Source organism: Sabethes cyaneus, chromosome 2, assembly GCF_943734655.1.
Source record: "Sabethes cyaneus chromosome 2, idSabCyanKW18_F2, whole genome shotgun sequence".
NCBI lineage: Eukaryota > Metazoa > Arthropoda > Insecta > Diptera > Culicidae > Sabethes > Sabethes cyaneus.
In genome coordinates this window covers 144,372,842-144,396,097 of record NC_071354.1, presented here as the reverse complement: position 1 = coordinate 144,396,097, position 23,256 = coordinate 144,372,842, and the positions used below count along the sequence as shown (strand labels likewise).

Sequence of the window (23,256 nt, the reverse complement as noted above, 5' to 3'; positions counted from 1 at the left end):
CCCGCTAAGTCTAGCGGGAAAACCGCTGATCTGGCATCGCTGCTCCTACTGCCGCCCTAGAAGCTATTTTCAAAAAAAAAAAACCTCTACACTTCCACCTGAAGCAAGAGGCACTAATATGTGCTTATCGACTACACGCGATTGGCCTTTGGCAGTGTGTGGACGGTTCCACTGGTCATACTCGATTGTGGTCGCAAATTGTTGCTGAGGACAAGTTTGCCCTTGCTCCTAGCGATGTAACGCTAATGCGTACTTTCCCGTATAGGACTTTCTCAACTGACTTTCCTCCTAGAGAGGATTGGATGTCAGGCTACATGGAAAGGAAAATTTCCGACTATGTGGTCTGTTATACCGATGGTTCCTTGTACGAAGGTCGCGCGGGTGCTGGTGTTTACTGCCGTGAGCTGGAATTGGAGGAATCCTATTCGTTGGGTAGTTACTGCACCGTTTTTCAAGCTGAAATCTTTGCAATTATGTGCGGAGCTCAGTTTGCACTTCAGAAAGAACTGATAGGCAATATTATCTACTTCTGTTCTGACAGTCAAGCCGCTATAAAAGCCCTTTGTGCGGCTAATTCTAAATCTAAAAGTCATCGCCTGCCACACCCAATTAGAAGAACTAAGCATTCTAAATGCCGTTCATCTGGTTTGGGTTCTTGGCCATTGTGGTATAACCGGAAATGAATGGGCTGATGAACTAGCAAGATCTGGAGCAGAAAAGTCGGTTTTCGGTGCTTTACCAATTGCGGCATGTTGGATAAAACAAAAGATTCGATCTTGGTTTTCATCTGAACATGTACGTTATTGGGAAAATCTTGAAACTTGTCGTCAAACGAAAGTTTCATTGTTAAGCCTTGTGAGAAGGTTGCGAAATTTCTTTTGCAACACTCAAAGGTAAATTGCAGTATTCTTGTCAGATCACTGACTGGTCACTGCAGACTAAATTATCATATGGCTACTTTCATTGTAATTTATGTGAATCCGACTACGGTACACCATATCACGTAATTTGCAAGTGTCCTGCAGTAACACAATTGCGTCATAGGATCTTTGGATCCTACGTCTTAAATGAATCGGATTTTAGGAAACTAAAATTACGAGACATTTTGATGTTTCTTACCGAAAGCGCTATTGAGCTATAAGCTCTTATTTATCTTGAGTATACCCCCCAGGGGGTGTACTTTTGGTAAGTTAACTACCAAGGATTGCAGTATCCCCTCGGGGGTACATAAATCTCTCGGTATATATATGTTTGTGTTTGTCCAAATTCCTCATCCACCCCTTCCTATTCCTCCTGTTTTCCTTCCCGTCCTCATCAGGTAAATGATGACACGGGCAAGATGGGCAAGGCACAAATCTTCCACATGATTGTGAGGAACGTGCTGCTCGAGCCAAAGATGCTGATACCTGATACTCATGATTCCATTGAATTGATTTTTGAATTGTTTCAAGCATAACATAACGCATGTTACAGAATTGAATATCAGACGATTCTCTAAAGAAATATGTATGACCCTTGAGAAAGAAAGAGTTGTCGATGTACTTCAAGATCTACGGAGAGTATTGAATGGCTATGAAGCTTGTTTTTATCTGAGTCCACCAGTTAGCAAAATAATGTTTAAGAGCCTGATAAAAATAAAATAACAGTTACATTCACTTGCTCAGCTGATGGTGAAATGCCTTCTCCGTTGGTTATACTGCCTTATAAGTAGATTCCCATCTAAGTGAAACACAGCGCTTCAGCGGAGTGGGGACCTGGCAAGACGGATTCCGGCTGGATGAATAAAGATAGTTTCCTGAAGAGTATAAACAGATTCTTCATCCTCAACTCGTGAAGCAAGGAACACTGCCCGTGATAGATTGTGGATGGATACAATTCCCATATCTTCTGGGAGACTGCTGAAGAATGCCGAAAGTTAAGAATTATTTTGGTATGTTTCTATGCAAACTGCACTAGAATTCTATAGCCCCTCGATGTCGCTGTATTTGAACCACTTTAGATTGCGTGGCCAGACGACTGAAAATGTAACAATTTGACTGTTTATTGTATAAAGTGTACACATAATTTTAGTAACAACCCCGCTCCCTTGACTCAACAAGTTGAAGATTCTTTACGAAGTTTAAACCTATACCAATTTGAAATCTATGCTTGGAAAGTACCGTCAAACGGGGTAACTTGCAACAGCGGGGTAACATGCAACAACGCTATATCAATCCAATTTATTGTACTTTTTGATCAGTTACTTCAATTTTTAATCTATATCAGTCACTGAATCTTGTTGTTAACAGTTCAAAGAAGCCATAGACAGTGCTATGTTGATTTTCTGCTGTTCTAGTGATTTTTGAAAAATTCCGCAAGATGGTGTCAAATTTATCGTCAATTTTTCGTCTGTAAAACATTTGTGTCGCTCGCAAGCACTTCAAATAAAAGAAGCCCAACATACATTTTTTATAGTGAAATGAATAATAAGGAAACTAGTTCTGTTTATCCACATTATTCGTGAACCAAGTACTTAAACGGGGTAACTTGCAACAGCTGATAGACATGAAAAGCTGTGTTCCGTTAACTTCACGAGGCAAGTTATCAATTAATTTTGCATCAAGCAATACTATAGCATACCTGAAGAGTGTAAGATGCGTTCGGTAAGTCGGAAATATGCCAGTTTTTCTCTGGATATACCGAAAAAGGCCATAGAAGAGGCCAAAAAGAAAATATCCTCACCAGCAATATGACAGTGTCTAATTACGATCACTCGTAACGTAATGAACATTCATTTATTACGTAACCAAGAAATCGATGATTTTTAACCCCCCTGCTCCAAGTCGTGACGCGATTTTGCATAGTGGATATACGACGTGTAATGCATTGTTACACAACTCCCGCTCCCCAAGTGCGTTACGTAATATGTGAATGGTCTTTAGAGAAGGCAACTCTATCGGATCCAGACAAGGAATATCCACTGCATGAATAATATAAAAAGTTTGATTCGTAATTTCTGTTACGGACCTCATAAATTATTTTTACCAACGTTACATAGGACATTTATGCGTATATTCATAGCAAAAGCATTAAAAATCGCAAGTCGAATTAGAATTTGCATATTCAAGTCAAAAGAAACTCATACAAATCATTAAATTCGTTCAATGTCCAAAAAATATTGCTTGTTGCAAGTTACCCTGTTTGAGGGGTTACTAGTAACAAATTAGTTTAAAAATTCTACAACAGCCAATATTGATCGCATATTTTTTCTCAATATGCAGAATTGTTCAATCCTAGACCTAATCACTTTATAATAATTAAATGTCCTCAAATGTATTACAGATAAGTTTTTACTTGCAATCATAGTTGAGAATTGTTGCAAGTTACCCCGTTTGACGGTACGCTAGAGTGCAAAACCGATTTTATCGCTTGAACATTTAACCTAGTCCAATTTGATGTCCTGAAAGTAAACGATTCTATTAAAGTGTAAAAGCACCCCTTTTATTCAGCCGATTTAATCTTTAAACCAGGGCCCGACAACGTCAACTTCTATTGCATAGCGTCACTCAACAATGAAGCAGCACCGCTTCAGTTTCAAACTGGCTTCAGTCAGCGTCAGCGAAACTGGTTTCACTTCATCATGACTATCGGTTTCAACTTTTCATTTGTAATTTTCTATCAACTATTCAGAAGAAGACCAGCAACTTTGAATGCAAATGAATTGAGTTTGAATAACATTTCCTACAATGTAACGCATATTAAAGTTAACCTAGTCAATGCTGACAAATCGTGCCTGACTTTCTTCCGTCGTCAATTGAAACAGCAAGTCACTTCATGTATGAAGCGAAGGTAACAGAAAGTCAGTTTCATTTATTTGTTTCGACGATGCCGGGCCCTGCTTTAAACATTGAATCTAGACCAATTTGATGTTCTGAAACACAGCGTCTGTCTTATCCGAGAATAGTTTTTCAATTAGTAAAGCAGTGTCGAATTGTATCCGCCTTCACGTACCCCTCGTTTGATCAGACCTCCATACTTTTATTTAGTTGGAAACTGTTTATTTCCGAGCAAATTCATAAGTTTAGGTTGTAGATAATAAATGATACTATGTTATAATAGAATCCGCTTTTAATGGGCCGCTGTCTTGAGTAGTTGAATGGGTTTTGATATTTTTTAGCAAAATCAACTTTTTCAGATCTGAGTAGTGGCAAAGTCGCAGTGTATAGTGAGTAGATGCTAGATTCGGCCAAAAAATGGAGGAGTTGTGTGCTTCCGGTAGATAGGCTGAAATTGGTTTTTGCACTCCTTTCTGTCCTGTTCTCCTCGCCGTTGATCGTGCCCTTTGTGAAATACGAAGAACATTTCAATTCACACGAGTAGATTAAGACACGAGCAGATTAGTAAGACGAAGTCCTATGTCAAAAATCTCAAGCGATATAATGATTTGCCCAAAAAAATATTAATAAAAAAACGAAAATTGTGAAAAAACTGGATAACCGTTTTATTGACAGACATAAAACCAGACAGTTAAACGAAAATTGTTTTCAGCAGAACAATTTTCGCTAAAGCATTAGGAACATCAATAGCATCTTTGGTGCAGCATAGCTTGTCCGAGCATTTCCTCAATAGTGCTGTTCGATGTTGGCGTAACTCTCTCCATGTGGGTGGTGGGCGTGTCCCTTACGTTGCACATGTGGCTGGAAGCCGATCTTGTGATCGGAAGTGTAGTCCACAATGCGGTGAGTGCCATCGGCTTCATCCAACGTGTACTGACCCTTGACGTGGTCACCGTCGCGTTGTTCCCACTGGCTCTTGTGATCCTTGGTGTGATGATCCTTGACACCGTATTCATACTTATACTTCGGATAAGTATGGTAGTGATCTTCATGGCCTTGATCTCCTCCGAAAGATTGAGCAGAAGCAACGACGGCCAGACAGGCAACCAGAACGATGATCTATCGTATCGATGGGAAAGATGATTTTCTTAGGTCAAGATTTCGACATTGAACCACTCACCTTAAACATCTTGGATCTCCTGTTAATGATTTACTTTACTGATGGAACACTGAGCAGAAACTGATGTTTAATCCAATTAGCAGCATAACTTTTATACTGATTTACTTGGGGCGTTCGGTGTTCGCTGAGGCGTTCGCTTTGCATTCAGCTTGGTAGAAGGTTATTTTTCTTTTCCGTTTTCCGCCAAACTTACTTTCTTTGATTATTTCGCTGGTTTTGAATATTTAATTGTCCGCCCAGTGAACGGCTTTAATTGGATTTATGTACACATGCTCAATTGGGACACTCGTGTGCTATAAAGTTTCCCATGCGATGTGGCGAGGCTAGTTTGTAGAATATGCTTTTTTATCTCTTTTTTTGTTGATCATGCGAAATGCATTCATAGCTGCCTGCATATACATGCTGTTGCAAAACTTTGATCGGTGAACCGTTATTAGAAATCTAACTGTTTGGAACTAAACCATTGCTCATAGATAGATGGTGAATTGAAATTTTATCTATGCTAATTATCGATTGGCTTATAATACCTATTTTCAAATTTTATTTTTTTTTTCGATGCATTGTCACCAGTGCCAATAGCTACATTTAAATTTCCATTTCTTGCAAAATTGAAGCTGACGATTGTGGACTAGCTGCTGTCAACCCTTTTTAAACAACGAAAAAGTTCGTAACTATCTCTTCGTCATAACACTATTTAATACTTAAATGACGTGTTCTATGTCATTAAACGTTGCTAATGTAATCTGATTTTTAAGATAGAGTTTGGTAGCCTGTGGGTGATATCGAAATATTCATTTTGCTTGCATCATCACTACTACAGAGTTAATCACAAAAATTTCAGCTCGAATAGACTGCTATCGATTGAAGAAAAATTAAAATATACATCAGAATAATTAGCACCCGCAGTGTGTTAGTTGTAATAAGTTATAACAATAGCGGCTATATTTAACCTTGAGCGTACAACCAAAGTCGTTTAGATATATTGTTGTATGCTAACTGTGTGTACCACGGTTTGCGTGCCCACCAATTCAGAGGCAACCTCTCAAAATTTGATGGTCTCTTTCTAGTAAAGACATTTACCTTTACCTGTTAATGCACATACCTCGTTGATACTGGCTGCAGCTAATTGCATGCCAGGCATGGGTGTCTATCTATATTGTCTGACAGTTTCCAGCGCACGCTATGGAAAGCGTACGTTGAAAAAAACGGAAACCAAATGTGTAGCTAAGCTTGCAGTAGGTATAAAAATTCTGTGTCCAATCGAATTTATCATCAGTACGCCACCAACATTCCATACGAAACCAAACAAGCTACATTGTACAGGAGATCCAAGATGTTCAAGGTAACTTGCTTCGCAACTCATCACCATTTCCGATATTGGTAAATTCTACATCTTACTTTTTTCTTCCCCCTGTTAGATCATCATTCTGGTTGCCTGTCTGGCTGCGATTGCCTTGGCTCAGTCCGGAGGAGAACAAGACGATCACTACCATACGTATCCTAAGTATAAGTACGAATATGGCGTCAAGGATCACCATACCAAGGATCACAAGAGCCAGTGGGAACAACGTGATCATGACCACGTTAAGGGACAGTACACGCTGGACGAAGCTGATGGCACTCACCGCGTTGTGGATTACAGTTCCGATCACAAGACCGGATTCCAGCCACATGTGCAGCGCAAGGGTCACGCCCACCATCCACATGGAGAGAGCTATGCCAACATCGAACAGCACTATTAGTGAACTTGGGGACTTGGTTATGTTTATGCATTGTCCCGACTGTGACCGGTGAACCGAAATAAACTGCAAATGTAATGATTGTTTTTTTAATTCTACTAATGACGTGTAACTTAAATTGGATGGTTCAGAATAAGAATATTCTAAGGCGTGCTGTGAGCAATATACAGTGCAGGCGGTGCTGCCTTCTGTTCCAGTCATCTTCCAGACCCTGAAAGAGAGTCTCGACTTTCAGCGTTTAACTGCAAAGCATAGAGAAGGAATCGAACTATACTCTTGTTCTTTCGGAAGCTACCTCTTCCAAATAGCGAAGAGCATTCTATCATCTACACTGGTTTGTTGCTTTGCTCTGTCTGCAATGAGCAATTACCACTGCTTCTTTACTATGTTAATATAGGTAGGGTTTTTTGACACGCCGGTTGCTTCGCTACCACAGGGCTTTTCATCAAACACAGTACACTGATCTGTCATGCATACCTCTTTGCTTCCGCTTCCAGTATTACTGTTGGCATTGCTTGCTCGCTGATTGTCCCTCCACATTCGTTGTGCTTGCGCCATGAGAAGTTTGAAAGCTAAGGAAGCGCCTGGCCCAGATGGAATCCCCAATGTAGCGCTGAAAGCGGCACTACTAGCATTTTCAGACATGTTTAAGACCGTTCTTACAAAAATGTCTTGAGGAAGGCTACTTTCCAGACCCATGAAAGTTGTAGAACGGTACTCCTACCGAAACCAGGCGAGTCCCTGGAAGATCCAGAAGCTTACAGACCCATCTATTTGCTGGACATTTATTTATTTATTCTACACAAATACATGACATAAGACAAAGTCTTTTCACGATAAGATTACGAAATACAATAATATCTAACAACACAATGATTAACTGAACTACACTAAAATAATTATTAGTTGAAAAATAACAAGCATTACATCCGAGCTCAACAGCTTCAATTCTGGAGGTAACATGTTCCAATACGCCACACACCTCACAAAGAAAGTTCCTCCGTATTTCGCTGTAGAATGGAACGGATTTCCACGCTTATTGTCCCATTTGAAAGGTTGGTACCTACTAAAGTCTCACTGGATTCATTCTCTTTTTTTATCCCTTATTTTAAAAGTACAAAACCATGTTGGCACTCATTGATGATATTTCGTGTAGCGGTACAAAGCGAGTGATGGATTATCTTTTCAAACATATTTGACTAGCAGCTCAGAACTGAAATGCTTCAGTAGTTTTCCACATTATGACGATGTCCATTTTTATGCACAGGGGTTATAGAGGCCAACAAATTAAAACAGGTTTTGAAGGTTTTATTGGGAATTGGACTTAATTTTTTATTTAATTAGATTGTATTTAAATTGGATCATTTGATATTGGACTTAAAATCAGAGATTAAATTAGACTGAAAATTGGACCTAAAATTAGACATGAAATTGGATTTAAAATCAGACATGCAGTTGAACTTGTATCTGAACTTCACAATGAACAGTAAACTAGAGTTGAATTTGAACTAATTTGGACTTGAAATTTTACTTCAAACCGACCATGAACAAGAAATTAGACTCGAATTTTTACTTGAAATTAAAATTGCCATTTATCGGCTTATTCTCTCGCACGTTTTACCAGTTTTCTGTTCCGTTTTTTCTCTTTTCTGGCCACATTGTCCCCCTTTGTTCCGTTTTTGCTCCTTTTTTGTACCGTTTTCTTGATTTTTACTCTCACTTTTTTTCCTCTTTTTTCTCGTTTTCCTTTTTATCTGTCCCTTATTTCCTGTTTCTTCGTTTTTCGTTTTTTGGTACCATTTTTTCTTGTCTTTAGTCCCGATTTTTCCCATGCTTTCTGCATGTTTTTTGTTATGTTCTTTCCCATTTTCAGTCATTCTTTCCTATTTCCCTTTTTCTTGTCTCCAGCTTTTTCGTCTTCGTCAGGGCCGTTTTCCTTTTTGAAGCCTCGGTCTTCCGTCTTTTCCGTCATTTTATTCGGTTTTTAACCATGCTTTCTGTTTCCACTCCAGTTTTCCTCTTTATCACCCGCTTTCCGTCTTTTGTTCTTCTTTTTTCCCTTTTTCCTTGGTCTGTTTTTCAATTTCTTCTTTTTCTGTCTCATTTTCCCGCTTTTTGTCCCATATTTCTCTTTTTATGTCTCGTTTTACCTATTCCCTTTTTTCTTGTTTCCTATCGGTTTTCTTTTTTCTACTTCTTATGAGGGAGTGCATCTCGGGTACTTTTTCATTTCGACGTATCTGCAAATGAGAGATTCTTTTCGTGTCTCCTCTCTTCTGCTGTTTACGGCGATACTAATGCATTGAAAAGAAAATTTTCAAAACATTTGGCTAGCTAGTGACTCCGGCAACCGATTCATGCAAAGCTGATGTGTCAAAATGCATTAGTATCGCCGTAAACAGCAGAAGACAGGAGACACGAGGTGAATCTCTCATTTGCAGATACGTCGAAATGAAAAAGTACCCGGGAAATGTGTTTTTTGTGAAGAACATTGGAAGAACTGGGAAATGATATGCAAACTGTGAAAAATAAACTCCCAGTTCTTCCAATGTTTGTTCTCCACCCATACCACATTTACTCCCTCGTTAAAAGTACTTACTTACTTACTTATTCAGCCGAGAGCCGGGGTGGCTCTTGCCGTATCAAGAATTCCTCTCCATTGTACTCGGTCCTGGGCTACTCGTCGCCAATTCGTTGCGCATCTCGACACACGCAAGTCGGCTTCAACCTGGTCGAGCCATCTAGCACGTTGAGCCCCTCTATTTGTGGTGCCGGTGGGGTTCTTGAAGAGAACGTATTTCACTACACAGTCGTCCGGCATCCTTGCGACGTAGCAGGCCCACCGTAGTCTCCCAACTTTCGCCAGGTGTACGATGGGAATCACTCCAAGCAGTGCCTGTAGCTCGTGGTTCATACGTCTCCGCCACTCTCCGCTTTCCGTCTGTACTCCGTCAAAAATAGTCCGCAACACCTTTCGTTCGAAAACGGCAAGTGCACGTATGTCTTCCGTAAGTAAAGTAAAGTAAAGTGTCTCAAGTCCGTAGAGGACTACCGGTCTGATTAGCGTTTTGTACATCGTTAGCTTTGTGCGGCGGCGTATGCTCCTTGATCGAAACGTCTTGTGAAGGGAAAAGTAGGCTCGATTTCCAGCTTGAATGCGTCGTTGGATCTCCTTACTCGTATTATTGTCGGCGGTGACCAGAGATCCCAAATATACGAACTCATCAACCACTTCCAGTTTATCACCGTCAATAGTCACTGTCTGTGGGAGGCAAACGTTACTATCTCGGGAGCCTCTTCCTACCATATATTTGGTTTTCAACGCATTAATTTGCAACCCTATCGTCCTAGCCTCCGTATTTAGCCTGGCGTAGATTACCTCCGCCGTCCCACGGTTTCTAGTAATGATGTCGAGGTCGTCTGCAAAGGCTAGGAGTTGGCAACCCTTACTGAAGATCGTTCCCCTCGTTTCAATGCCCGCTCGCCGGATCACACCTTCAATAGCGATATTGAATAACATACAGGACAGTCCATCCCCTTGCCGTAACCCTCTGCGGGATTCGAAAGGGCTTGAGAGTGTCCCTGAAACGCGCACGTAGCACATCACTCGTTCCAGAGTAGCTTTGATCAGCCGCGTCAGTTTGTCCGGAAAACCGTACTCGTGCATTATCTGTCATAGCTGTTCGCGTTCAACGGTATCGTATGCTGCTCTGAAATCCACGAAAATATGATGCGTGGGCACGTTGTACTGTCGACATTTCTGAAGGATTTGTCGGAGAGTAAAAATTTGATCCGTAGTAGCACGGGCCCCCATAAAGCCCGCCTGATACTGCCCTACGAATTCTCTTGCTATTGGGGATAGACGACGCAACAAAATTTGGGAGAGCACTTTGTAGGCGGCGTTGACCAGCGTAATGCCGCGGTAGTTACAGCAGTCTAGCCGGTCGCCCTTTTTGTAGATGGGACAGACTATGCCTTCCATCCACTCCTCCGGTAGTTTCTCTTCTTCCCAAATCCTTGAAATTAGCCAGTGAAGTACCGTTACTAGCAGTTCTTGGCCATTTTTGAAGAGTTCTGCCGGGAGTCGATCCTTCCCGGCGGCTCTATTATTCTTCTGCAGACCGATTTCTCGTTGGATCTCTTCGAGATCGGGAGCCGGTATGCTGTTGTCGTTTGTAGATACTCCGAGGTTAACTTCCATTGCGTCTCCTGCTGCTATGTCGCCGTTGAGGTGCTCATCGAAGAACTGCTTCCACCTGGCGACCACCTCGCGCTCGTTTGTGATTAGATCCCCTTCCTCGTCCCTACACATGTCAGGATTTGGTGTGTGGGCCTTGCGAGTTTGGTTCACCTTCTCGTAAAACTTGCGGGTATCATTAGCCCAGAATAGTTGTTCAAGCTCCTCACGATCTCTGTCCTCCTTCTGGCGCTTTTTCCTTCTCAGGATCGTGGTTAACTCATTCCTCGCTCGTCGATACTTAGCCAAATTCTCTCTCGTGGATATGCTCAGATAGTTTTCCCAAGCTCTATTTTTGCTCTCTATCGCTTGTTGGCATTCCCCGTCAAACCAATCATTTCGTGTACTCGAGGTTTCCACACCTAGCACCCCGGTTGCGGCCTCGTTGACGGTCGAGCGTATCCTACTCCATCCGTTTTCGAGGGTCGAAGCATCTAGCTCCACAGAAGAAGGCAGGGCTTCATCCAGTACGCGCGCGTAGTTTTCGGCAGTTCGCGGGTTGTCTAGTTGCCGAATGTTTAGCCGAGGAAGGCGACTTTGTCGCGAGGTATAAACCATCGATAGTTTTGAGCGCACATGTACTGCTACTAGGTAGTGGTCCGAGTCAATATCCGCACTCCGTAGGGAGCGTACGTTGGTGATGTTTGAGAAAAACCGGCCCTCGATGAGAATATGGTCGATTTGGTTCGAGGTTCGTTGGTCAGATGATCTCCAGGTGGCCTTGTGGATATCTTTGTGAGGAAAGAAGGTGCTTTTGATCACCAAGCCTCGGGAAGCCGCAAAACTGATGCATCGCTGACCGTTATCGTTCGTGTCGGTGTGCAGGCTATGGGGCCCTATCACCGATCTATAAATTGCTTCCCTGCCGATTTGGGCGTTCATATCACCGATGACGATCTTGATGTCCCGTGGTGAGCAGCTGTCGTACGTTGCCTCCAGCTGCGCATAGAACCCTTCCTTCTCGTCGTCGGGTGTACCTTCGTGTGGGCAATGCACGTTTATGATGGTGTAGTTGAAGAAACGGCCTTTTATCCTCAACACGCAGATCCTCTCGTTGATCGCTTTCCAATCCACTACGCGATCCTGCATTTTGCCCAACACTACGAAGCCCGTTCCCAGCTCGTTGGTAGCTCCACCACTCTGGAAAAATCGGGCTCTGCCGCCACGGATCCTCCACACCTTCTCGCCCTTGCGACAGATCTCCTGCTGTGCCACGATGCCAAACTTTCGGGGTTCTAGCTGATCGAGCAGCACCCTGTCGCCACCAACGAAATTTAGCGATCTGCAGTTCCAGGTACCAAGTCTCCATTCCATGTTCTTATTTCGTCGCCTTGGTCCATGCCGAATATTCCGAGAAGATATTTCAAATAGCACGGTTTTTCGAAAATTTCGTTCATTCATGTTCATTTTTACACGGATTTTTTTACACGGTTTTTTTTTACATGGTTACTCGAAATAACACGGTTTATTTTTGCACGGTTTTTTTACACGGCACGCACCCCCCGTGTAAAAAAAGAATTGGCGTCCAATATAACTTAACCAGTAGAAGTCAATATTAAAATGATAAAAGTCCTCTTCTTATTATGTCCTGCTTTTGCTCCTTTTCGGTCATGTTCTGTTTTTCTATTCATTTTCATCCCTTTTGTCTTCTGTTTTAATTTTTTTATTTTCTTTTTTGTCCCATTTTTCCCCATTTATTGTTTTCGTTACTCAATTGAGCATGTAGGGCGCTATATCTCTGCATATTAGCGTTGGTAGGAGGAAATGCTTATCAACTTACGGACTATACAATTGGCTTGTTTCATTGTGTCTGATTTTTGTTTTCAGGTATAATAAGTTCAAGTTATCATACGGTTTTCGAGCCGTTAATCTCGCATGTGCATAGTAGTTTTCGATATAAATTAATAAATTATGGTTGTTTATGAGTAGGATTACCATGATATTAGATTTATAAAAAAAGTGCATTGCAAAAAAATGCATTGCATTCATAAAAAAAAGTGCAAGTGCAAAGTATTTTTCTCGGGCAGCAGTTGCTTTTGATGGTCATTTTGAATTCATTTGAACACATTTAGCAATGGCGCGTTTACAAACCGAAACTTTTTTTGAAGCATTATAAACTTGCATTTGAGTCGTGAAATCGGTTACCTAGGAACATCGCGGTTAATTTCTTTCATATGATTATCGAATATCAAAAACTAAATAGCTGAAACAGCTCCCTAATAAAGTAGTCGGAGTTTTCAAGTCAGTTTTATGATCGAAGGATGCGAAAAGGTATCTCGTGCAGTCATATAGCAACAAATGTCTATCGGTATTTATTAACTGCCCGCGGGCAATTTCGAACGAATCGAATATATTGATAGAACATAATTTTCGGTGCGGTAAACTGATTTCTCATAGTTTTTTCTTATATCGATATGTCGGATCTCCTCTACCTGTTTCGCAATGGACACGTAACCAAAGACGGCCTCAAATCGTACGCGAGCTCGAATGACAGTGATCGCACCACCTGCCTCGGTGGATCCAGATCAATTCCTTTCTACTAACATCAACTCCTTCCTGTGATACTTGTGGATGCTGCAGAGGATTCCTCGGTCTCTAGTAGCAGCAAGTGTCGGACTAACATTGCTTTCCATCCCAAATTGACCTGCATGGGCGTGGCCAGCTTTACTATTGATCATCACAAAGAATTAGATCACCAAAAAAATGCACGCTGAGAATGATCTGCTACTCTCAAGCATCATTCTGGTGGTCCTTTGTGCAATCTCAGCTGATCTAGATCAATCACGGGCAACTCACGGGCGGTCAAACTATGCTATGCTATTTATTTATCCCTTATTTTAAAAGTTTATAACTTTTAAACCAAGCATCGAAGAACAAAATTTTAATTTTAATATTTTTATGAAACGCAATGAAATTTTCTCAGCAACCCACGAAAAATATCACTCGTAACAAGTTTTTCACAATTTTTTTTATGACGGTGGAGTATTTTAAGGAAATGTCGGAAAAACCACATTCTAACTTTTAGGACAATGATCCTTTTTTTGGTATTTTTCATTATGGGTAAATTGCGAAGCACCAGTCAATCGTGCCGCATTTTACAATTTTTTTAAATAATCGGTTTCAAGGAGCCAGAGATCCGTACGGGTAGGAGAAGAAGCTTACACTTTATAAGCTACAGATTACAAGTTCCACATATTCAAAACTTTGACGATTTCCTACTTTTTTTAAAACCGGTAAATTTGGCATCCGGACAATTTCGGACTTCCGGACCGGAATCGGACCGGAACCGGAACAGAGCCAAATCGGACCGGAACGAAATCGGACCAAAAAAGTTCGTTCCGATTTTTATCCGGACTGGACCGGACCGGACCGGAACCCGGACTTCGATTTTCGTTCCGATGTCGAACACTATTTATGATTTTGTGCAAAAACAAGCATGCTCTCAAAGCATAGAAACATCGGAAAAGACACCCCAAAAACTGTTTCTACAAATGACGTACCGACGTTCGGCGATTAATGTTGTACACGTGTCTGTTGTAGTCGTTCAGGGTCACTTCCAATTTCGAAGCCATAGCAGCACTCATGTTTAAGAGTACAATATCACATAAAATGAAATGTGGTAAAATCAAGGACTTGAAGACTTGCATCTCAGTACCTATGTTCTGGTGAGCACGAGGATGTTGTCCTTAAAGTACGAAGACAAGAGTAGATTTTATAGAGAAGACATTTTATAAAGACTGCTCTATCCCGCTCAAGATTATCTTGAAAACAAAGTCCAAGGTTGTTGACTTCACTGCTTAGCTCGACACGGTGACCTCCAAGAGATATTCCTGGTAGTGTTGATAGAGGTGTTTGCCTTGGTCCGAATACTAGGTTTAATCGCATTCGTAAGGAATTTTGTTGGGACGGGGAAACTTTGTCCCTCTTTCTGGCGTACTGCCCAAGCACAGATATCAAATTGGTCTAGGTTCAATCGTCGCAAAGAATCTTCGACCTGTTGGAACGGGGAGATTTTGTCACTTGTTTTCTAAAAATTCGTTGCGACCAATCACGAAGCGCAGGTTGCCAGTTGGACAACGCTCCATTATTTTCAATTTTCCAATAGTGCGTACTTTGAAATCAATAGGTTCAAAGTTGATGCGTAGAAGATTTTCCGAATGACTGCAAAAATATTTAAAATCAGCCAGGAAACCGCTAAGCTATTAGCGCTCAAAACCTATCGTTTTTCGTGACGCTCGCATTTTTCGATTTTTCGGAATGACACGCTATCCCACACCTTGCTGTAAGACGTAGTCCTACGTCAAAAACCACTCAAATAAAAATTTTAATTGTGTAATTGTTTGAACTTTTTTTTGTTGAAAACATTGTGAGCGATAAAAGCAAGAAGTACACACTTAAAAATAAGCACCGAATCCGGTAAAATTTTGTCGAAATCTCAGCTGCCGACCATTCGGCAAAATTTTTAATGTTACCAAACGTTACTAAAGATCCGTAAACGTCGATATACACCATCGACATTTTTACCGAACGCTCGACTGTTGAAATTTCGGCAAAATGTTGCTCGGTGCTTTTTTTTAAGTGTGTATGTTTTACAATAAAACAATGTAAAATAAAAAAGTTCGCAGAAAAAAAACGGACAACATATTCATTACATGTAACAGTGTATCCTAAAGAAACCAACGTTATAAAATTCATGCCGCCCAAAGTGCCGAAGGTTTTGTCTAGAGGTTAGTTTTGATTTCTAGTCCGGTCGGTGTGCTCAGGAGCAAGGAGAAAGTATGAACGAAATGAATACGACCCCGATGATATAACCCCGACGTTGCATGTATTTTGCATAATAAGTGATAGACCTTCTGCTCGATTTTTAGCTTTGCACATTGCCAGACTCCTGCCCGGTACCGGTATGTAAGCGAGAATCGATATTAATAGCAATTGCGATAATTGGTATGGTAAACATTGGGTTCGCCAGTATTGTGCATAGGATCGGTCGAAAGGAGAAAGGAAAACTTGGGTAAGACTTAGGCGACGAACCTGCTTATCAGAGCACCTAAAATTTGCATATTCGGTCGGAGAATTGTCGGTTTGATTAGGAGACAGTACTTACCACATAGTAGGGTGCATATTTCACCTTCTCGAACGCCTTGTATTTCTTCAGCTTGGCATTGTACCTTCCGTTCGGTTTGTCGAACCGATCGTACTTGCCAAGCTGAGCATCGTTCGACTTAAGGTAGGCACTCTTGCCGCTCGGTTCCTCGTTGTGACCCGGCACAACGGCGTAGTACTTGAAGCCCTGGTTGGGCACATACTGAACAGCTAAACTAGGAACACGCTGCGGAAGCGGTGCTGTTGCGGTGCTGCTGACTGGTTGAGCAGTCGTGGTTGATGTGGCCGAATAGCTTCGGTTCTGCGGCTGGCTACCATTCGACACCGGCACCTGCCGTGCGGAATCTGGCTTGTCGATGATCTTACCAGTTGGTGCCAGAGTGGAGCTGGAGACGGGTATTATTTCAACCGTAGGGGCCGTAATGACGTCTCGGTTTTGTTTGCGTTGCTCCTGAGTAATGTCATTGTATTTTGGCCGAGAGGGTGGCGGAAGGATGTATCTGACAATGGAAACAAATTATAGAAAAAATGTTAATTTATTTATATTACTTTGATAATTTAAATCGTGATTCTTACATATAGGGATTTGGATTTGGTACATCACCCGATTGATTCTCCCACACCGGCGCTGGTTCTCGGAACGGCGGTTTAGGCACCGGTACGGGGGTACTGGTGGGCGGCTGAATTGGGCCCGTATTTGTATTCCAGTACACCCTTATCGCTTCGATTCTTGACACTGCCAGCGTCAAGATACCTATCAGACCCTAGAATGTAAAAGACAATATAAAAATGGTTAATAAAATAAACATAACGAATTAAACACAAAATTTTCATCTATTTTTTATATTATTTGACTGTCAGAGATAAAATTTGTAACGGCATTACGCGGCACATTTCGTGACATGGCATCATGCAACAACTTCGTCACAACATGAAAAATGTGGTACCACAAAACAAACAATGTAAGGAATTGTAATAACCAGTTGATTAAGCCTATGATAAGCTGGTTTCAAATGTGGAACATGGTTACAGATTTTTCAATGCAATGTTTGCAGCACTGCACGCTAACAGTAAGTACTAGTATGTGTTCATTTGGGCTAATGTTTAAATCAACAGCGCAGCACTAGCCAATACCTGTACTCTATCTATATGCGTGATTGATTAGCATTAAAGCTTCGATGTCTTTATGTCGATACCGTTGTTGCTGACATTTTGCGTTATTTATTATGTTTAGATACCAGTGTTGTGGCTTGAGTTGAGTACCTGCTCAGGATAGCAATCTATTTACTTTACAGTAAAATATCTACTGATTGATACCATTGAGAGGAAAGGATTATAAAAAATGATGAGCGAGAGAAGAGGACATTTTGTGAAATCTGTCCTGCAAATTTAGAAGAATGAACAACCAACATTCACTTCAGAGCTTTGAAAAATATAATTCAACATTGTGATATAATTTCGTTGAACATTGTCCGATTGTTCGTCAGTTTTGCCATAACCTCCTCGGTTAATCGATTGACATCAACTTCATCGAGATCGATGTTATGCGCGGCTATCAGCGGAGTCGTGGTAGGTTTGTCATCGATCGGTAAGTGACTCGAAAACGTTAGACGGATAATTTAAAACGTGATGGCGAACTCGTGAACAGGGATGGTTCGAAAACTTTGAATCAATTTTGATTCAATTGACAATACCATCTCAGCCGAGAAATTTGATTTGAAATTTGAAAATTTGACGAAATGATATACGGGACATTTGTAGAACTAGTTATTATCTACAATTTTGCTGAATAAAGTTATGCTGTATCCTTTGTTGTTACGGTGTTACAACGCATTAGTAACTAAGTGAACGTTCTTTTACCGCTAAGTAATAGGATGCGCAGCAGAATATCGACCTGCAATTATGTGACTAAAGAAGCGAAAAGACCGGTAGACCATCCTGTGGCCTGTGATTTGGGAGAACGAGTTACTACCGGAGGAGTGGACGGAAGTCATCGTGTGTCCGATCTACAAAAAGGGCGACAAGTTGGATTGTTGTAATTACCGCGCCATCACACTGTTGAACGCCGCCATGTCGTTGATTATCACCATTTACAAAGGGGGGGCAATATCAAGCGGGATTCATGGGTGCCCGTGCCACCACGGATCAGATTTTCGCGCTTCGGCAAGTGTTTCAGAAATGTCGCCAATACAACGTGCCCACGCATCATTTATTCATCGACTTCAAATCGGCGTATGACACGATCAATCGAGATCAGCTATGGCAGATTATACACTACTACGGATTTCCGGATAAACTAACGCGATTAGTCAAGGCGACGATGGATCGAGTAATGTGTGTTGTTCGAGTATCAGGGGCAGTCTCGAGTCCCTTTGAATCTCGAGGAGGGTTACGGCAAGGTGATGGGCTTTCATGTTTGCTGTTCAACATCGCTTTGGAGGGTATGATAAGAAGAGCGGGGATAGACACGAGTGGCACGATATTCACGAAGTCCGTCCAGCTTCTTGGTTTCGCTGACGACGTTGACATCATTACACGTACCTTTGAGAGGATGGCGGAAACGTACATCGGACTGAAAGCTGAAGCCCAACGGATTGGACTTGTCATTATGTATCGAAAACATAATACATGAAAGGAAGAGGTTCTAGAGAAGTGAATGCCGACCTCCCTCCTCGGATTCATTTAGACGGTGATGAAATCGAGGTGGTAGAAGAGTTCGTGTATCTGGGCTCACTGATTACCACAGACAACGACACCAGCAGAGAAATACAAAGACGCATTATGGCAGGAAATCGTGCCTCTGTGCCAGCCTGTGCAAAATTGCATTACGAAACTCTATCAGTTAACGGGGTACTCCAAGAAAGATGCGAAGCGACCGGGAAACCAATTTCATTTGCGCTAGCCAAGAACTCAAGAAGCTTCACGACGCAATTGATTACAACCAGATTAGCAGCCACTTTATAACCGTGGAGAGGAGTTGGAGTTTTAACACGTCTCTGGCTCCCCATATGGGCGGTAGCTGGGAGCGGCTGATTTGAAGCGTGAAGAAAAATTTAATGGCCATTGTGATATCCCGTTTTACCTAGATATATTTTACAAACTATTCCGCAGGCAGCTATCTGCAGCTTGTCACTTTTCAGTCTGACGAACAGTACACGTTATCGATGACTACCCAAACAGTGCGAGCCAATCCGCCCCTCATCGCCGGCCATAAACTACACTGAATGCCGAGTTCGATATCGGCCACCACGGTGAATGTTGGCACTCATGATCGGACCCAACCATCCACATCGCTTGAAATGTTTCTACTCTCCTGTTGCTTCTCCAACTGTATGGGCAACGTTTTCTAACAATCCTCTAGTATGATCAATCCACAGCCCAGTTGGTGATTCTCATCTACTCCATGTACATTTACATTCATGTACATTTCTAAAACTACCCGTATGCGAATACTTACTTATTAGTCCATAACCACCGGTCCGGTAGAATAAAAAGATAAAATCAAACATCTCTACTGCCGACAGTTACCTTTGATGACTTTAACCTGTCGCCAGGATAGATTTTCGTCGACAACCCGGATGACGTTGGCTAAGCTGCGAGGCCATGAGCCTCTGGATCGGCTTCTTCTTCGTAGTCCTTACGGATCCCCGACAAGTGCTTTTCTACAGATCACATTTGCTCCTTTCCTCAAGGTGTTTCCGATCGCCTTCCGCATACGTTCTCAAATTTCTATTGTTATCAGCAGTGGTTGGAGAATTCGCGAAAAAGTGATCATTTGAATCGATGAACATCCCTCATGAACATATACTATTCGCCTGCCTCGCCGATAATGCACGCATCAGCTTTGAATTTTATCACGAACAGAACCTCAATGTGAACATCAGAATTCGTTCAAAAATTGAATATTGAACATTGAGTGTGTTCGATTTTTTGGATACAGAATGCCCGGGGACGTCGGAAATCATTCAAAATAATATTACCACGTACAGAGAATAGTTTAAAGTAGTGTTAGTGGCTTTACAAGCAGCAAAAAGCGTCAAATCGCACTTTTGCGTTGCTCACGATATTCGTATATTCAGCGATGCTACGAAGCGTGAGTGTATGTTGCTCATTGTTATAGGCGAATTGAACCACTCGCGTAGCTGTTTTATCATGATAAAAACCCGAATTAATCCACCTAGCGGCGTGACCAAGCCTTTCTACTGCCACTATTTAATTTCTCAGGAACATCTATAATTAACTTGACTATATTTTGAAATATGCGTTCCGTATTCCTCAAAATCCTTATTTGCCAGTAAAATTCACAACGTATTGCGTAGAATAATTATATTTCTTTCCTTGGGTGCGTAAATACTTGTAAGCGTCATTTATGTTACTTGATGAACACCTTATTTAGTTATATAATATTTACGTGATTTGTCGAGAAATAATGTAAACACAAAAGATAATTTTTACAGACTTGAATGAATATATATAGAAAATTAGAAATTAACCTTCTAACGGGTCTACGGACGGCCTTAACTTTCGGGCTTCAGAGCCATATACGAAACTTGAATTTTTTTGAATTGACAATATGAAACATGTGTTCATAGCAAATTTTTTGATATTTTGATATTAACACCATGCGTTCAAAAGTTAGCATCTTTGAAAAACAAGTGTTCAGAAAAATTATTATTATACTTCGCTTTTGAAGAAAAAGGATATCGACAACAAAATGATTAATCTCAAAATTTTACTATAAGTTTGCTTGGCCTCAATTTTGCAATATATCTGAATTAGAAAAAATAACTAAATAGAGCATTAGATATAAAAAAGAGAAATTGAACTTTTTCTTAGCTGGCGCTCTTTCACATAATTATTTTTGCATGAAAATCAAAACTTAAGCTTCTTTTGAATGCACCTTCATGAAAAGATAGTCATTAGCATGACCGCATCGTTTTTACAATGTTAGATGGTTAGGAAAACAAAATGAGGTCGAAAAATAGTGCAAAAGCTGCTCCATTAACATGCTTGAGAATGGGAAATATGATCGATATGATTTCCAGTGCTTGTCATTTTTGATTTATTTATTAAAACATGATACATGACATAAGACATCTGTCCTTTAAAATGTCACTAACGAAAATAAATCTTACAAAGTTACTACCGTGCAACGTTTACTTCCTATTTTTCATATAACATTTCTAAGCTCTAGTATCTATTGGTTGAAAAGAGCATCTATTGATGCGCAGAATTTGTTTGGAATTTGTACAAATTTATTTGGAAAAATCAACTCACTAGTATTTTTGATTCTATACACCACTATACCTACATGCTTAAATAAACTGCTTTTCTTCGCTTTTTGCTTTTCTTGTACAATTGTGAGTAACAGCAAGTGAAGAAAATGACAATTGAAATCTGAAATCAAAGAGAAGAAAAAACTTTTCGATTGAATATAATATTTATTTACAACAGATACGTAGTTCACCTACGACGTGCAGGCTTCATCAGTGTCTTATTTCAAAGCGTATACGTATCTGTCGCGAATAAATATTAAATAGTGGAATTTAGTCGGTAAAAGTTTTTTCTTTTCTTTAATTTTAGAGTTCGTATTCCACTAAGAGGCTTCAAAAACTTCAGACAATTGACATGATTCTCACTTTTCTTGAATTTCATTGCAAATTTTAAAATTGCAAATTGTCATCACATACATACACACATACATACACATACATACATACATACATACATACATACATACATACATACATAAACACATACATACATACATACATACATACATACATACATACATACATACATACATACATACATACATACATACCTACATACATACATACATACATACATACATACATACATACATACATACATACATACATACATACACACATACATCACACATATCTCATACATTGAATACAATCAACATTTGATTGATATGTTTTGATTTCACACGTTTTAACGGTTTAATATACGGTGCTTAAGTGTTAAAGTTTGAATAACTTTTGAATGAAGCATCCGATTTTAAATAACTCGGTTTCATTTGATAGATCTCAGCAGTAATTTTCAAATAATCATAAAATGTGTGATGTTTTTCATTAAATTAATGCTTATATGTTACATAAACATGTTTTAAATACTATTTTTTCACATTTCTTTATGTAACTTTCAAACTACAAGTCCAATCGTCATGAAATTTGGAAGTTAAGGGTTTGCAAGGCTCCTCTTTCATATGCAATCAATTTTGTTCAATTCGGTTAAGAGACCTATGAGATAATGAAGTCCCATATTTTTCGTATTTTTATACATAACTTTTGAACTAAAAGTCCGATCAGTATGAAATTCAATAGCGACCAATGGGACACCTAGACCTTTCATTTGACACTAAGAACATTAAAATCGATCCAGCCATCTCCGAGAAAAGTGAGTGAGATTGAAAAGCGTTACATACACACACACACACACACACACACACACACACACACATACATACACACACACAGAAAATGCTCAGTTTTCGAAACTGAGTCGAATGGTATATAACATTCGGCCCGCAGGACCTTCTTTCCATTTCCGGTTTTCCAAGTGATTTCTATACCTTTATACTATATACTTATATAGTAGAAAGGCAAAACCGTTTGCCGATGCTCGGCGTATCTATTCATTTTGCGAGTTTTCCAACCTCTGGTTATCAGCCGATAACGATAACATCGACTCCTGATCGGCCATTGATAACGTGAAACTCCTCGTTGGATAACCAGTTGTCACTCCACCAGGCACGACTGATAAAACGCAGGCAGCGATTAATAAACTTTTTGTGTTGTTGTCCGCAATCACCGGTAGTCTCAAATACACGAGCTCACCTATCACTTTTAGTTCGTCGCGGTCAACGGTTACCGTCCATGAGAGGCGTGCGTTTGATTCCTTCAAATCTATTCCTTTTATGAATTTGGTCTTCGACGCATTTATTTTTAGCCCAATTCTCCTAGACTCCGCTTTCAGTCTGGCGTAGATTGCCTCCTGGCTATGATATCAAAGTTATCTGCAAAGCCTAGGAGTGAAAATCGTACCTTTCGTTTCGATGGTCGTTTGTCGGATCACCCCGTCAAGAGCGATGATAAACAGCATGCAGGATAAACCATCCTATTGTATCAACCCTCGCCGTCTCATAGGGACTCG

The 23,256-nt window shown here is 40.6% G+C and overlaps 3 protein-coding genes across 3 annotated transcripts in view; 1 reads left to right on the top strand and 2 right to left on the bottom strand.

The window, feature by feature from the left end:
* LOC128736128 (mucin-2) overlaps window positions 1-19,501 on the bottom strand; it is a 29,515-nt gene extending 10,014 nt beyond the window's left edge. The window contains exons 1-3 of the mRNA XM_053830607.1: window positions 19,490-19,501; window positions 16,651-16,838; window positions 16,076-16,574 (exon numbers count right to left, since the gene is read on the bottom strand). Of these exons, the coding sequence (XP_053686582.1) occupies window positions 16,076-16,574; window positions 16,651-16,838; window positions 19,490-19,501 (699 nt within the window). The remainder of the gene's footprint in view (window positions 1-16,075; window positions 16,575-16,650; window positions 16,839-19,489) is intronic.
* LOC128738133 (cuticle protein 19-like) lies at window positions 4,602-5,016 on the bottom strand. The gene is made up of 2 exons (XM_053833009.1): window positions 4,996-5,016; window positions 4,602-4,934 (listed from the first exon to the last, which is right to left on the bottom strand). Exons 1-2 carry the CDS (start codon window positions 5,002-5,004, stop codon window positions 4,602-4,604), a joined length of 342 nt encoding a protein of 113 aa, XP_053688984.1. The 5' UTR covers window positions 5,005-5,016.
* LOC128738134 (cuticle protein 19-like) lies at window positions 6,314-6,737 on the top strand. The gene is made up of 2 exons (XM_053833010.1): window positions 6,314-6,337; window positions 6,414-6,737. The coding sequence occupies exons 1-2, from the start codon at window positions 6,329-6,331 to the stop codon at window positions 6,735-6,737; spliced, it is 333 nt and encodes a 110-aa protein (XP_053688985.1). The 5' UTR covers window positions 6,314-6,328.
* Window positions 19,502-23,256: the final 3,755 nt, after the last annotated feature.